The 17,486-nt window shown below is 40.1% G+C and overlaps 2 protein-coding genes across 3 annotated transcripts in view; one reads left to right on the top strand and one right to left on the bottom strand.

Moving 5' to 3' along the window:
* The window catches only part of LOC126560363 (protein Shroom), a 301,881-nt gene that overhangs the window by 90,148 nt on the left and 194,247 nt on the right, over positions 1 to 17,486 (bottom strand). The window lies entirely within an intron of this gene.
* The window catches only part of LOC126564613 (TGF-beta receptor type-1), a 101,382-nt gene that overhangs the window by 66,620 nt on the left and 17,276 nt on the right, over positions 1 to 17,486 (top strand). Inside the window, exons 5-8 of one of the 2 annotated variants that reach the window (XM_050221693.1) lie at positions 4,182 to 4,415; positions 4,482 to 4,715; positions 5,348 to 5,871; positions 5,947 to 6,108. The exons of the other annotated variant lie outside the window; for it this stretch is intronic. Of the exons in view, the coding sequence (XP_050077650.1) occupies positions 4,182 to 4,415; positions 4,482 to 4,715; positions 5,348 to 5,871; positions 5,947 to 6,108 (1,154 nt within the window). Of the gene's footprint in view, positions 1 to 4,181; positions 4,416 to 4,481; positions 4,716 to 5,347; positions 5,872 to 5,946; positions 6,109 to 17,486 lie in introns of those variants that run through there. 2 annotated transcript variants of the gene reach the window in all.

Raw genomic sequence — 17,486 nt, 5'->3', positions numbered from 1 at the left:
GCGAGACAGTAAGGAGATCCACTCGTCTAAGAACTAGTCAGCAATAGCAAGCAGCAAGTGCTTATTCTCTGGTGGCTCAACGTGTATGTCATGTGGCTGTTAGTGTATCATTTATCTTACTTTCGCCGGTTACAATAAAGGACAAGGGGAAAAAAACAAGAACATTTCTTGGTTCCACATACCAAACCACAACACACCAGGGTCGTGGTAAGTTCCACGTAAACATCAATCACAAGTCATCCGGTAGGAACAAACATACCGACATATGGACTTCCTTTTCGTTTGTACTCTGCTTGTGGCTGGGGGCGTTTTTTCCCCTCTACGAGTTTTGTCACTTCCAAGTGAAGATTGTTTCTAGTGGACGTATCGGTACCAAGACTGATAGCATGCACAATTATATCAGGCTGTGAGTGGTAGTAGTAGCTACTAGCTAGGTTCGCCACACCTCCAAAGCTCCAAGGATCATCCGGGTGCTCGGACGAATCTGATGATGATTAATAGAAATGCGTATGTATGTGATTATGGTTTGTCCTAACATTGCTCTATTGCTAGAATAAATATTTCTTTCCAAGTTTCATCCAACTGTTTGACCAGGATGAGTAAATAGGGAAGCAAAGATCTGGCTGATGTAATCGGATACATCACCACTGGGTGGCAAAAAAAATCGACCACTCGAGATAGAATCTTTGGAAACCTTTTTCCTTCAACAATCATGCACGCCCCATTCGGTCGGGTATGGGCTGCTCACGAGAAGCACAAGCGCCACAAGATTAGCCTAACAAAAAAAAATGCAGGAAAAACGAAACACTCACACACTAAAATCGAACAAAGCGCCGAGCGAAAAGGGCAAACTAATTCTGACCTCTGCTCGAATATGCTAATGAGGCTTACGAAACTAATAGTGTGCTCACAACAAGCAAAAAGCACTTCATTTCCTTTTCACATCAAACTCGACCCCCCACTTTTTTTGGTTGATGCCCGGTAGAATGTTCTTGCTCCTTTGAGAAAAAGAGATATAATAATAAAAGGAAGAAAAGTAGAGGAAAAAAAATTAAGCATCAACTCGACATGAAATCTCAGACGGCCATAAAGCTTACATCTTCATTCGAAGAGAGGTAATTGACTGGGCTTTGGGAAAGGGGAAACGGTTGGTGTGAGTGCGCGTGTTGAGAATCTTTCCCCCCCCCCCCCCCTTCATTCTTCGTTTGAATGTTTCGTTGTACTAAAAAGCGAGTGAAATATCGGCAGAAAGCAGAGTTAATAATGTTGTTGATGAAACAATGCAGCTTCAGAGCGGAATTTTCCTTCGGCAACAAAATTTTTACGATAAGGGAAAGCGACAAAAAATAATAAGAAAATAGTGTTGAAAATTTAAAGTAAAATTTCATCCTTTGTTTGTGTGTTTAAGTAAGTTTTCTTTCGTTTTTTGTTTTGTTTTGTGAAAGTTTTCTTTACAGGGTGTTCAAAAGGATGTTTCAATTTCTTTTTACTAGTTTTAAACTTTGTACCGCTTCCAGTTAACTTTGTTCTTTGTTAGTTATGCAAGATTTATCTGGAGCTTTTTTATCATTTTTGTTAAAGTTGTAGTTGCTAAGTTATCTTTTTTTATTATGTTTACTTTTCTTTTTAAATCTTTTCATCGTGTTGCTACAACAATTTGTTTTCTGTCTAACTTTCTTTTATACATTTTGCTTAACTTTCCGTTTGTTTTCTACTGCGAAATAAGATACACAAATACTGCTTCCACTTCGCTAGCTTTTTTTCCTGCTTTGTTCCACTCAGCTGCTTTATGTACGCCATTTTGTTGGTTCCGTTTGTTTACACGCTTTTCGTATAGTGCTGCTCAAAAGGAAAGAAAAATGATATGACAAACATATATGAGTAGGAAAATTTCCTTTGCCTCACTCGCCTAACGCACACACTCAACAGGGCAAACACTAAACAGTGCGCTTTTCTATGGCAAACCTTACGTTGTTTATGCTCGCTTCGTTTTATTAGTTTATGTATGTGTGGCTTGCCATTTTTCCTACTTCTTTTTGTTGCTGCTTTACTGCTTTCTTTGCCTGTTTTCTGTGTTGCTAGAAAAGCAGCGATATGTATACGACGTTAACTTTCCGGGTTTTGCTATGCCGTACCAAGCATGGTTATAAAAATAAGATGCTGAATAAATATTAAACCTAGCACCCTCGAGCACGGTGCTAGCTTCGCTTCGCTCGGGGGTGAGTTTTCGACAATTTCCACAAGCCACATGGCCCAGATAATCGTTCTTCAGTGCGCTCACGCGTCAGAGCGATTTTTCCCAAGCCTTTGCCACCAGGTTTCTTCAACTCGACGAATCCTCGGGTTGATAGTTTGGTCCAGTGGGGGAAAAGTCTTACACCACACTATCAACAATATCGCTGCGAGTTTTCAGAGTGAACACTGAGCATCCCGTTGGTTGCAAAGGGAACAGCTGCCCACAACGCCTTCGATCTTCACGAAGCTCGACATGGTGTGGAAAAGAATATTAGCATTTTTATTTCTAACCGGCGGCAATAATATTTTTTTATTGTTTTCAAAAAGCACATTTCCGGGGAGCTTGGGGAATGTGTTTTGGAAGAACACACTCAGTATAAATAATTTATTTCGCATGTACATCACTGTATACACTTATCACATTCCTTTTTCATAGTCCTGTGTACGCACTGTTTTTCATATTTTGCGGGAAAGAAACGTTATTATTTGTGCTTTTTTTCCCTGGCAAGCACCGTCACATTCCTCTTTTATTTTCTTGAAGCCGTTTCCTAATTTGCACTTTTTTTTAACTTATTTTTCTACTCACTTAACACCTCACAAAAAGCTTTTTGAGATGTTAGAGGACGATGTGTGATGGGTTTAAAACCAACACAAACTCATCAATTTTTACGTCCCACATAGATACGGCTTCCTCGACAACTGGTTGCACGCGTGCATGAAGTGCAAAAATCCGCCATCTATTTTGTCGTTTCTCTTTCTCCTGTTTTTCCTTTCCACTGCTGTAACATGTATGTATTTGCCTGTTCTTGTGAAACATTGCTTCTTATTGCAGCCGACCCATCCTGAAGAGTTACTTACGCTTTACTATTATCGGCTTATGCATGTTCAAGCATTTTTTTTAGTTTAATCTATTTTCGAAACTATTGCTTCTGCTAGCGAATCTAATATCGGTGCTTTCTGTTTGCCGAGTTCCTTTGCCACTTGCATGAAGGGAAAAGGAAGAATGCACTTGTGTTTGTGTGTGTGTTTGCACGTGTGTATGTGTATGCGTATGTGTGTGTGTGTCTTTGTGTGAAACTAACTGTTGGGTGTATAATTTCGGTGATGGTGGTTATCGTCGTCGTCGTCTCGGTGTCACATGGTCGTTGTCCGTCGTAAAAACACGTGAATAATACTAATCCGCTTGTTGTGTTCCCTTCGGTCCTTTCTCTCACTACGGCCGAGGGGGGTTTAGTTTTTATTTTAACGCTTCACTAACTTCGAATAGGATTTGCACAACTTTTTTGCCTTCTCACGTCTTGTCCGTCGCCTTCTGTGCTCTATTCGAACGCTCACTATTGCTTCTAACCGGTCGTTTGGTTGGTAATCTGCTTGCGTAGCTGTGTGTAGCTTAGTACGTTAGTTAGTTTGTATATGTGTGTGTGGGATTTTTTTGTTTCTTTTTTATTTGTGCAAAACTTGTATCTTCTGGGATCGGTAAATTCATACAGCGGGTGCTAGAAAGTGTGTTCATAATTTTACTAGCGCCATCAAATGAGGTTAGCAAAATTATGTGAAACAACTTTACGCCTGAACGTTGGTGAGAGCTGCCAGATCTCCCACAAGCAAAAAAAAAGATACAAATTCTGCTGCAATCTTTTCTACGACCTGTCGAGAAGGGCTACACGAAGCCCGATAAAATGAAATGATTTTCTACTGCCCTTATTTTTGTTTTTTTTTTTTGTAATGTTTCCCTCTTATCCTGTTTTTTCCCTTCCCTTGCGGATATGAATAGTTATGATTTTATCCGTTTTCCAATGGGATATTTTTTGTGGTACGTTTTCTAATAAAACTTTTCCCATTTCCGATACGGCTCTGCCTGCTGGTGGTGTCGCCATTTTCATGGTTGATGTTATTCAACCACCCCTCACCGTGGCGCAATTGATTTGCGTTTGATCCGCAAACAGCCCAAGAAGTTGAAAAGTGGCCAGCCGCGTTACTGGTCGTGCTGCTGTTGACTGCACTCGCGGTAACGTTAATCGCTGTCTTCTCCGTGCTATTCTACGGCCGTCGAAAGCGGAACAGTGGCGCACGGCAAATACTGCCGGAAGATTCGGTGTGCGGTGCAAGCTATCCGATCCTGAACGGACACACCACCATACAGGATTTCATTGAGTTGACCACATCCGGATCTGGTTCTGGTAAGCTGTAAAGCGAATGTGTGCCGTAAAGCCGTGCCGTCTAATGTTAGTGTCTCTTTTATACAGCTGGATTGCCACTGTTAGTGCAACGCTCCATCGCTCGACAAATACAGCTGGTTGAAGTGATTGGCAAGGGACGCTTCGGTGAAGTGTGGCGCGGTAGATGGCGTGGAGAGAATGTGGCCGTGAAGATTTTCTCCAGCCGTGAGGAATGTTCCTGGTTCCGGGAGGCGGAAATCTATCAGACGATTATGCTGCGCCACGAAAACATTCTTGGTTTTATCGCTGCTGACAACAAAGGTAAGGACGTTGGATCTTGCTCAAGCTCAAAGCTGCCAAGTTTGTAAGGACATTGCCAAGCTCAAGACGTTTCCAGGAAAATCATGCCGAGGCTGCTTTCATTCATACACGGTTGCAACCGACCTCCGATAGGTTAACCTCAGCTTCTTGATGGGTTACGAATCCCGTGTCCCTCTCTTCTGTTTTCCAAACAGGATCGATTACAATATTTTGTCATCGTCGAAGGCTTGGATTGAGGATCTAAGCCTAAATGTATTCTTCGCAAACCGTGGCTCGGATATTGAAATTTCACACGAGATCTTCCAGAGCAATGTTGGACAGCAATCAAGAGAATCGTTTGTCAGGCCCTTATAAATTTTTGTGTGAAGTGTAAGACGTTCGGAAATAATATTAGTTACATAATTTTGATGTCAGCATTATATTAAGAACTCTTTTTGTATACTGAATGTATCAAAACTGCAACAATTGCTTTGATCATGTGGGCAGACTTGTGAGACATCATTCTGGAATGCTTCTCAAACTGTTCCAAGTCACTGTTGTGCATCTCTTGAACAGCAAATCATTTTAAATATCTCTCTAATGTTCGCCTGTGAAGAAGTTACAATAAAATATCTCTATTTTCATTTCTATAGATAATGGCACCTGGACACAGCTCTGGCTGGTAACGGACTACCACGAGAATGGGTCCCTGTTCGACTTCCTAACTGCACGCTGCGTCGATCCCGACACAATGCTCGAAATGGCATACTCGATAGCGACCGGACTGGCCCACCTGCACATGGACATTGTCGGTACGCGCGGAAAACCCGCGATCGCTCACCGTGATCTGAAATCAAAGAACATTCTGGTCAAATCGAACCTTACCTGCTGCATCGGTGATCTTGGGCTGGCGGTACGTCACATCGTCACGACCGACACGGTCGACATACCGTCGACGCACCGCGTCGGCACCAAGCGCTACATGGCACCGGAAGTGCTAGACGAAACGATCAACGTGTATCAGTTCGACTCGTTCAAGCGGGCGGACGTGTACGCGCTGGGGCTCGTACTGTGGGAGATCGCACGACGGTGTAACGTCGACGGCATCTACGACGAGTATCAACTGCCTTTCTACGATGTGGTGCAACCGGATCCCACCATCGAAGAGATGCGAAAGGTACGCTTTATGCGGTGTGGTGTAGTGGGGTTTCAATTTTACTATTAAAAATTCATTCTTCTATTGCAATTATAGGTAGTCTGTGTGGATCAGCAGCGTCCGTGCATACCGAGCCGATGGGTTGCCTGCGACACTCTGCACGCAATCTCGAAGGTGATGAAGGAATGCTGGTACCAGCATCCGGCAGCCCGTCTGTCAGCACTCAGGATCAAGAAAACGTTGGCGAATCTACGTTAAATGCGTTTCTCAGTCTCTTCTTCGCCCGAGCTCCTCGAGCGATCAAAAGCGGTGTTTTTAAACGTACTATTTAACATAATTCGACAGACAAAAAAAGGGCAGGGTAAAAAATATGCTGAAAATCAGCCGCAAAAAAAAAACGAATAATGAGACCGGGAAGGAAGAAACTAAGGATACCGAGTGAAAACAAACAAACACATACACCCACACAGCTACTAAGTAATTATAAAAAAAAACCCATTTTTAATCGTAAGTCCGTTTAGTTGGATAAGGTAATGTGAGGTAGGTAAGTGGTATATGTTTCATATAGTGCATAAGACAAACTGAAGTTGACATGAGTGTGGGATAAGCGCGAATGTGTGTGTGTGTACTGCGCGAATGGATGTCCGGGTAAAACTGTGTGCGAGTGAGTGTGATCGAGAGAAAATATTAAACAAAAACAGAGGCATATTGCCACACTATATATACAAGAACGGATCCACACACTAGAGAGAGAGAGAGAGAGAGGGAGACCGTTTGTAGGGGAGAAGAAACCAGAAAATGCGCCGCGTGCATAATGGAACTCATTTTATTTTTCTTATGTTGTATTGACGCCATCTTTGAGTCATGTGAAAGATTATTAGTTTTATTACTTTTCCAACAATTGTGTAAAGAAAAATTTTCGAAGAAGATTATTAGTTTTTTTTACTACTACCAAATCCAGTGCTGATTGTACGAAAATCTTCATCATTATTAAATTTAAACAACAAAGACTAGAAACATATCCACTCTTGGGTTTTTTTTTAAAGCAAACCGTCAATCTTCATAGCATTAATGCACGGAGAGGAAGATGCGCTGGCAGATAAATTAGGGATTTTTGCACCACACAATGAAGGTAAAACGAACAGAACAGGATAGCAAGTTAACGAATTAACGCCACAATCGCATATAAAATCAATCACACATACACGTACACCCATACTCAAAAACACTAACAGAAACCGATAACGGCCAATTAAATTGCAGTAACGGCTACAAGGAATATTGAACAAAAAGGGGGGAAAAGGGGAAAAAACGAACGAAGAAAACACTTCAATACCTCCAGTTTTATTTAAACAATTCAACTACATCAATCGAAAGAAGAGGGACGAGATTGATGAGTTTAAAGTATAGGAAAAACAAGAACATCATAGCACACCCCCACCACGTTGTTTGCGTGCGTCCGCTGTAGGGTTAGATATTAACGCGTGGTAGTAGTATTTCGTAGGTCTATAGATTGCGTTAGCAAAAACTGGAATTTACAACAAAACAAAGAAGAAAAAACGAGTAACAAAAGCAACACAACTCCCCAAATACTTTTTGTTTGTGCAACAAAAAACAAAAACCAAAAACTTCAGGTTATCATTACTATAAATCCACCGACAGTTTCATCTTGTGTGTGATTCCTTTTTGTTAGTGTGATTTGTCTGTTGGTTTGCTTTTGTACTCTGCAACCACCCCTGGGAGGGCGGAATGTTTGATTTGCAATTTATTTTTTATTTTTGATTGCATGAAATTGGAATGGAAGATTGTGGATAGTTTCCAATTCTGGATATAAGATACCTGTCAGAGAAGAAAGTTTGTCGAGTTCGCGTTAAGATTGCAGATTATATGTGTGGAAATGAAAAGTTGGAAAAAAACAGAGAAAGGACATGAGTTTGGGGGAAAAAGGAACAGAGAAAGATACAAAACTCTTTACAAAGGTCTACAAATCTAAACAAAACCCGGAACTTTACCTGTATCGATTGCTTCCACAGAACAAAGAACATTACTACACACTCAAACAAAAAAAAAGAATAAACACAAAAGTAAAAAAACAAAAACAAATGAAAAAGGAAAATAGAGAGAGAGGAAAAGCGTTAAAACAAAAGTCTAATAATGCAACATAGCAAACCCACTCTAGAGAGTACTTTAGAAGATGATGATTGTAAGAAAATGATGGAGCAAATTATAAAAGCAAACAAACAAAAAACCGATAAAGAAAAGATGATGCAAGGGCGAACAAACTACTAAAACGTACACCAATGTGCGACCACCAGACAAACAAAACAAACAGATAAAAACCGAATTCTGCTCAGATGTTTGCGTTATGTTTAGGTTATTCACCCAGCTACCATACTTTTGGTGCGCTGCGGTGTGAGAGAAAACGAACAACAACAAAAAATAGAAGTTCATGTAAAAAGTAACCCAATACTGCCGTTTGCATAAAGCAAAACAAAAACACAAAAACCGTAAACGTAAACCCCGAAAAGCACACACGTATGAGATTAAAAAGAGGACAGAAGATGCTAACCGAATAAGTGGAGTGTACCAGACAAAAAGACAAATAGAGTTGTGGGAGTGTGGTAGCGTGGTGTGTGCATCAAACCAGATATACCTACAAATGTTCAGTGCATTCTTCCCGCGTATTCCGTTCAGGTTATTCAGTTCAAATGTAATCGATAAGTGTAGTATCGCTCTATAGAGTGCTCCTCGGGAGAGTCGGATGTCGGAAAGCGGTAGCTCAACCTTTTTTTTTTTTGCGCCACCCGAAAGAAGGCTTTCAAAGGCATTAATACGGATGGAAGAACAGTACGCTAGCCAGAGCGAGAATGGAACCCTGAGAACATGAACAATCAAACCGTTTGCCAAAACCATCATCTTCCAACCATTCTAAACAACAAGAAAACCCTCCCACGATCCACCAATATCCACCCAATTCCTGCCACAACCCCGGTGGAGACGACACAGGAGTTGTACTGTTCGGTGTGCGTATTGTTTGCAACGTTAATTATGAGGCAACAGGTTCTATAGAACACACACATTCATGCTAGAAGGTACTAGGATGTAAGAAAAGTATAAGCAAAGTAGAGGAAGATGATGATGAGTTCCGAGAAAGCGAAGCATTTAATCGTTGAAAAGCGTCGAGAAGAAAGGATAGCAGTTGTGTGAGATGTATGAGATATAATTGAAGATGAATACTACTGTTAATGGACAGATATGGGACAGGAGAAGAAATGGTAGAAGGATAATGAAGTTAAGGCACGATGAGATGAATCCTTTTACCGCATAAAACTAAACACCCTGATACACACACACATATACAATCTACTACTACTACTACTCGTATAATTCCATAACATTACGTTACAGTTTTTTGTTACAACTCATGAACAGCAACTACCCGACAACTATTAGTAGTAGTTGGATACGTTACGTTATACTTTCTTAACCTATCACACCAAATATGTTCGATACTGTTCAGCTCCGTTGTCGTAGCGCTTGCGTGTGTATGGCGCAATGCAGAAAAAAGATCGTACAAGGACTTGTCCGTCCGAGGTTGCGAAAACACTAGTCCAGCAATGCTACACGCTTGAAGCTACCTCCAGAGAAGATGTACGATACAAGAGGGCGTACACTAAAAAAGGCTACAAGGATTTTGCTTGATTTTCTTTCATCTTTTCGTATCAAATGTTATTTCCAATAGATGTTCAACAAAACAAGATTAAAAATTACCCTTTTAAGTTCTTTCACATTTTTTTGTATTAATTTGTTTGGTGCTCAGCTGCTCCTGAAAGTATGCAATAATATTTTCTAGGGAAAAAAGTACAATCGGGTTTTCTAATTGTGGTTTACAGGATTCCTTCTGGTTCCTTTCTTTCACATGTCTATTGCCCTTTTCACATTGATTTAATTCCTAAAATCCTTTAAATTAATTTCTTTATGTTGTTCAACAGTTTACCAATCAGTTGGTGTATTTGGATTGTGTAAAGCCTTACACCGATCGGTACAAAGCTGTAGTTCAAATAGATGTTGGTGTTTTTGTGTGTGTGATAGCAATATTAAACTGTTGAACAACTAAAATGACGAATGACGAAAAAAAGAAGACGATAATGTGTATGTGTAGCTGCTAGACCAGGTTTTTCCGGCTTACAAGGACAAATCACACTGTATGATACGCATACCCACAGAGGCTGCGACAACGGACAACGTGGTTCGAACACTGGAATAGTATACCACAACCTCACGAACACACACTCACACAACCAACCAAGCAAGCAATAGTATTAGGTGTGAAACACACCGTCCCATACCAATAGAGCAACCAGAACACTTCCAACCATTAAACCATTACCATACTTCTACAATATACACAGCACAAACATAAACACACCACAATAACCAAACAACCGCCATAGCCAAATCCCCCAATCGAAACAATAGCTTTGAAATATGGTTTATTTTTGTTGTTTCTTACCAAGCAATTTTCGTTCCAAATGAAAGTGTGATCAATCGAGTTTTTTTTTGTGTAAGTTGTAAGTTCTTTTATTCATAATACAATTTAAACCACTTGTTTCCTTTGTCGTAAAATTAACCGTTGTCAATCAATAGCAAAAGGAAGATAATCTTTTTTTTTACAAGTTCTATTTTAACTATTATTACTATTTGTCTCGTACATACTTACCTTACTCTCGGTGTAAGAGTTGTACATTACGTTTATCAAATTCCATCTTCACAAACAGAAAATAGACTTAAATGCACAAATAGAACGTGTAGGGAAGATAAAATAGAACTTTCTTGTAACATTTACAAGAAACTTATCGTAAGAGAGGTACCTTCTTGAGTTGAAGTACGTTACACTACAATCTTTACGCGATCGGTTTTGTTTTTTATTTCCAATTCTAATTACCCCTCCCCTACTCAATTCAGCAGAAATGTGAGAAGGTTTTTGAAGAGGAAACAGAGAGAAATGCGCTGCGCTGACACAAATAGACCTGATGTTCATTAAACTGTTCTAAACGAAAAAAAAAAACAAAGAAGAAACGAGTGTTTGTGTGTAATACTAATAATGGGGGGAAAAAACGTGTGAAGATAATGAAGGCGATCGAAGAAACAAAAAAGTAATTTAAAATTTTCATATTCAAGAGGAGAAAAAAATATGAGTTAAAACGAAAAATTTGTAGGAATTGAGCAGTTGATAAGGCGTAAGGCGCAAAAGGAGGGTTAAGAATGCATGAAAAAAAAAAACAAAACCAGAAACATAATTTATATGAAATAAGTTTTCCCTCCCCCTTCCATCTCTCTCTTCCCACCGGTATCCCTTTCTCCCCAGAGCATCTAAAAAAGAAACCCCCCGTGTTAAAACAACAACAACAAAATGTCTACAAAACAAACTTAAACAAAACAGCTAGCAAGCATACAAACGTAAAATAGAGCAAACAAAAAAAGGAGAATGGCGAAAGAAGCGTTAAAAGATTTAAACTAACAAACAAACAAAAAAGGAGAAAGAGAAACGGATGTGGAAGGAGAATAAAAAAGGAAGAAAAGGAGGGAGGGGAAAATATATATATATATGTAAACAAGCAAATGTAACACAGACAGCATGAAAACCACAGAACAAAGCTACAAAGTTGTTAAAAGAGAGAGAAAGCAAGAAAGAGAATTTAAAGGAGAAGGAGAAAAAGGGTGTAAAGTGAACACGAGAAGAAAGCATACAATTTAAATGAGGTTGTATAAAAAAACACCTTGTTTTTCTTTTCGTTTTGCTTCGAAACTAGTATTTGCATAGGAAAGAAAATGTTTGTTAAGACGCGCGGGATGAAATGCTTGATAAGGTGAATCGGGGCGAGAAGTAAATGAGAACTGTGTAAGGCTGAAACGAACTGATCTGGAACCCAGTTTGCTCAAGTTGTTGTCAAAGCCGCCATTTTTTGTTTTGAACGGGAATAGAAAGCCTCCTTCTAATCTAAGGTTTGTTTTTCTTTCCCCTGTCCCTATATTATTGCAGGTTCATTTGTTCCTCTGATGGCCGATTGTGGGCCAATCAAAATAGTTACGAAAGGATAATTTTTGAAACAGTAATATACCTCGAATTTTTTGTTAAACCCTACAAATATTTCAATAATGTACAATAGCGTGCGTCCCCCATCACGCCCAGGTGTGTGTGTGTGCCATCAGAATTAAAACCCAAAAACCCCGCAAATCAAGGATACAGGAAAGAGAAGAAAAACTCAGAAGGATAAAGCATACATAAAACTCCCTTATATTAATCATGAATTTTCTTTTTTGAGGTAATTGTTTCCTCTAGCGTTTAGCGTGCATAGTGGCAGATTAGTGCTGCTGCACTGTCCTATAACGATTGTTTCTATTAAATTGGGCGCTTAACCAGTTTGAAGTCCTTCTTTCCATTTTATTTCCAATTTCTGGGAAGAAAAATTGAACGAAACACACACGCAGCGAGAGAGAGAGAGAAAGAGCGACTAGAATACGAGCATGTAGCGAGTAAGGCCTGTAGACTGTAGTAGTATTGTGAACGTCGATTATAATTTTCTACCTCATTTATTTGATAATTAATGTGTACGTTCGTGTTCTTGAGCTGTACGACCGCTGTTCTTTGTCGAGTGTGAAAGTAAGCATGGTTTTCCCTTGTTTAGTTTTATCTTTTTACTTTTTTGCTCTACAAAACATTGATAAATAGAAGTAGTAGAAGTTAAGGTAAGCGACAACCATTAACATGGATTACCTTCGTTCTCACCTATACATATGTTCATATCACTCATTCAATGCGACATACGCTAAGTTATGTTAGAAATTAATTTCTCAAAGAAAGGAAACATTTGAAAATGACTCATTATTTTTGTTTCTGTTTAAATAACTTTCATTCTCATGAGTAAAAGCATTCATTAGAAGAAGAGAAAAACCGAAATTAATGAACAAAACGAGTGGGATAGAAAAGAAAAGAAATCAAAATTGATGGATTTGGGCTATGATTTATAAAGCTTTTTGGATTGTTCGTCTAAAAACGCAAAAAAAAAATGAGAAAACAAAAACGTACAAAGTACGGAAACTAATAAACTTCAAACGAGAAACAAAATGACTAATCTATCTCAGCTAAAGGAATGAGTAAAACAAATCGAACAAGAACCACAGGAGAGCAGAGGAAGGTGAAAGCATAAGCTTAGCTTTGGATGAAAAGAGGGTGTCAAAAGTCGGTGGAGAAAAGCAAAAAAAAAAAAAAAAACACACAACAAACAAATAGCTGGAAGCAAAATTTTAGTGTTTAGGGAAGGGAATTTTTGGATAAGCAAAGAAAAAGGGCAGCCACAAATTCAGGATTCCTTAAAGGAGATCTGCTTGTAATAATTGCTAACTATGGTGAAATGATATTTTGCTTTGGAAATTGTATTTTTTCTAAACAACCATTTTGATTATTCAATTAAACGAAAACTCACCACCGCCTCATATGCTTATTGATATGATTAAAGATCATTGCGCAGGTTTTTTTTTCGTTGGTTTGTTTCTTCTAAATAATCTAATTATAAACATTATTATCAACTCTATTGCAAACACACCTTAACACATACACACTAATGTGAACCCCACAATACTATTATATTCTATTGTCATGATTATTCTAATTATATTATAATCCTATATTTAGGTACGAGAGAGAGAGCGAAAGAGATAGAAAGAAAGTGAAAGGTGAAAGTTGATGGAAATGCAAAACAAACAAAAAAAGAACTATTCTCTTATTAGCGTAAGCAAGAAAATGAAATACAAAAAAAAAAGGAAACAAACATAAACATATAAAAAGGTGTATGTTTGCAAAGGAATAATACGGGGAAGAAAAAGGCGAAACAGTAAGAAAGAAACCATGCAAAACTGCACCAACGTGCATCCTAAGCAGAAGGTTATAGGAAAAATAAGAATTAAACAAACAAAAACAAACAACAAATACAAAACTAACATTAAAAGCATGCAAGTAAAACTTACATTTGGTAAAACCATTGTAAAAAAGAATGATCCCGGGTTGTGTACCGGAGGAGAGAAATATTAATTGTATCGTTTAGTTTTCTTTCATTCTTCTTCCCTTCACCAGAAACACATCCACATAAACCACACACACACACACACACAAATACATACAATGCTTACAACTAGAAGCATTCAACATGTAAAGAAACTAAGTAAGGTGTAAAACAGCACATCAGAAATACACAGAACATTGGTAGATCGTCAGGTGTGTGATGGTGATGACGAATAGAGAGAGAGAGAGAAAGAGAGAGAGAGAGGGAGAGAGAGAAAAAAGAAAAGATAAATATTAAATTAACTATAGAGTGTAAGAGGTACATGAAGCAAAACTAAAAAAAAAAAAACAAACACACACAGATACATAAGGTTAATGAAGATAAGAAAGAATGAAAAGGAAACGGGATAGGAAACACAACACAAGAAAGAAAAAACCCACATTTAAACAAACACAATACACAACAGAACTAAAGGGAGAAAGAAAGGAAGATGAAAAACAAACAAACAAAAAACCGAACACGATGAAAGTAAAGTAGGTGAAGGGAAAAAGGTCCCGCAACAAGTATAACATAATAAGTATAAAGATAAAGAAAACAAAGGAAACACAAAAACACGCAGTCACACATACACTCACAGAAGAATGAAAACCGTGATCGATTATTGTCTTTTTGTAACAAAAAATGATTAAAAAAAATGTGGAACATCCAAAATATTGTGTACGGGTTGAAGTTATTATCGTGCATCCGAAAGTCGTTTTATATCGTGTAGAGACAGCGAGAGAGAGCGAAGAGATTCCTCCTGTTATCTAGCTTGAAAGCAAACAAAGATACGGTGGAGAAAACTGGACTTGGGTTAAGGGATTACATTTACAGATTACAGCGTAAATAATGGGCAGAAAGTTGACTTTACTATACTCGCTTTAGTAGGAAGATCGTGTAATATGATCACGTTTTTGCCAAAAAGGATCGAAGCAGGAATGAACGAGTTATAGTCGATTTTCCACGGGAATGCTGTTATTTTCCACAATAACTGGACAAGGGGTGGAGGGATTGGGTTGGGGTGTTGGGCAAAAAGATGTGCGGCCTCAAGACGCATCGAACGGTATGCCGGACGCCAGGATCGGACAAAGAATGGCCAAGTTATCGACGATTTTCCATGGGAATGCTGTTATTTTTCGCAATAACTGAGCGGGGGGTGGAGGGATTGGGTTGGGGTGTTCGGCAAAAAGATGCGTGGCCTCAAGACGCATCCCACGGTATGCGGAACGCCAGGATCGAAGCAGGAATGAACGAGTTATAGTCGATTTTCCATGGAAATGCTGTTATTTTCCACAATAACTGGACGAGGGGTGGAGGGATCGGGTTGGGATGCTGGGCAAAAAGATGCGCGGCTGTAAGACGCATTCAATGGTATGCCGAGCGTCCCGATCGGACCAGGAATGACCGAGTGGGAACAGGAATGCTGTTATTTTCCACAATAACTGGGCGGGGGGTGGAGGGATCGGGTTGGGGTGTTCCGCAAAACGATGCGTGGCCTCAAGACGCATCCAACGGTATGCCGGACGCCAGGATCGGACCACAACTGAGCGAGTTATCGCCGATTTTCCATGGGAATGCTGTTATTTTTCGCAATAACTGGGCGGGGGGTGGAGGGATCGGGTTGGGGTGTTCGGCAAAAAGATGCGCGGCTGCAAGACGCATCCAACGGTATGCGGAACGCCAGGATCGAAGCAGGAATGAACGAGTTATAGTCGATTTTCCACGGGAATGCTGCTGGCGGAATTTCCCGTGAGGGAGGTGATCCGGGAAAAGGGGGAACCCTTAGTACCCTTAAATATTGAAAAACTCGTTGTAGTGGACTTTTTAAAAGATATTTAAAGAAAGAAACAAAATTGAGGATGAATTTCATAAAACTTGGAAAACACTCTTAAATTAGGCGGAAAAATATTTGGCATGACGGAAAGAAAATAATTTTCTGACCACTTTTAAAATTTCCATTTGCTACCTCCTCGGCTAGTATGCTCTCCTGTTACTCCTGGTCGGATTTTGCCGCATGAAAATCCACAAAAATCCGACCAGGACCGACTGGTTGTAACAGGAGAGCATGTTTTCAAAGAGGTAGCTCGGGCAGGCCGAAAAATTCCAAATTCAAATTTAAAATCCAAAATCAGTTTTAAAATCCCGAGTCAAAATTAAAAGTTGAATTCCAAATTTAAAATTTCCAACTCAACTTTAAGTTGGATTTCGAAAATTAAAACTGGATTTGGAATTTTTGGCTGGCCCGAGCTACCTCCTCGAATGCATGCTCTCCTGTTACAACGAGTCGGTCCTGGTCGGATTTTTATGCCAGATTTTTGTGGATTTTCATGCGGCAAAATCCGACCAGGAGTAACAGGAGAGCATACTAGCCGAGGAGGTAGCAAATGGAAATTTTAAAAGTGGTCAGAAAATTATTTTCTTTCCGTCATGCCAAATATTTTTCCGCCCAATTTAAGAGTGTTTTCCAAGTTTTATGAAATTCTTCCACAATTTTGTTTCTTTCTTTAAATATCTTTAAAAAGTCCTCTAAAACGTGTTTTTCAATATTTAAGGGAACTAAGGGTTCCCCCTTCCTCCGGATCACCCCCCTCACGGGAAATTCCGCCAGCAGCATTCCCATGGAAAATCGACTATAACTCGTTAATTCCTGCTTCAATCCTGGCGTTCCGCATACCGTTGGATGCGTCTTACAGCCGCGCATCTTTTTGCCGAACACCCCAACCCGATCCCTCCACCCCCCGCCCAGTTATTATGGAAAATAACAGCATTCCCATGGAAAATCGACTATAACTCGTTCATTCCTGCTTCGATCCTGGCGTTCCGCATACCGTTGGATGCGTCTTGAGGCCACGCATCGTTTTGCCGAACACCCCAACCCGATCCCTCCACCCCCCGCCCAGTTATTGTGGAAAATAACAGCATTCCTGTTCCCACTCGGTCATTCCTGGTCCGATCGGGACGCTCGGCATACCATTGAATGAGTCTTGAGGCCACGCATCTTTTTGCCCAGCATCCCAACCCGATCCCTCCACCCCTCGTCCAGTTATTGTGGAAAATAACAGCATTCCCATGGAAAATCGGCGATAACTCGCTCAGTTGTGGTCCGATCCTGGCGTCCGGCATACCGTTGGATGCGTCTTGAGGCCACGCATCGTTTTGCGGAACACCCCAACCCGATCCCTCCACCCCCCGCCCAGTTATAATGGAAAATAACAGCATTCCTGTTCCCACTCGGTCATTCCTGGTCCGATCGGGACGCTCGGTATACCATTGAATGCGTCTTGAGGCCACGCATTGTTTTGCCGAACACCCCAACCCAATCGCTCCACCCCCTGCACAGTTATTGCGAAAAATAGCATTCCCCTGGAAAATCGTCGATAACTTGGCCATTCTTTGTCCGATCCTGGCGTCCGGCATATCATTGGATGCGCCTTGAGGCCACTCATCTTTTTGCCGAACACCCCACCCCGGTCCCTCTACTCGTTCGCCCAGTTATTCGAAGGAAAAGGGGTTTACTGCGGAAAATCGGCGATA

Source organism: Anopheles maculipalpis, chromosome 3RL, assembly GCF_943734695.1.
Source record: "Anopheles maculipalpis chromosome 3RL, idAnoMacuDA_375_x, whole genome shotgun sequence".
NCBI classification, from domain to species: domain Eukaryota; kingdom Metazoa; phylum Arthropoda; class Insecta; order Diptera; family Culicidae; genus Anopheles; species Anopheles maculipalpis.
Note: the sequence above shows the minus strand (reverse complement) of the source record. Positions and strands in the feature narration are given on the sequence as shown.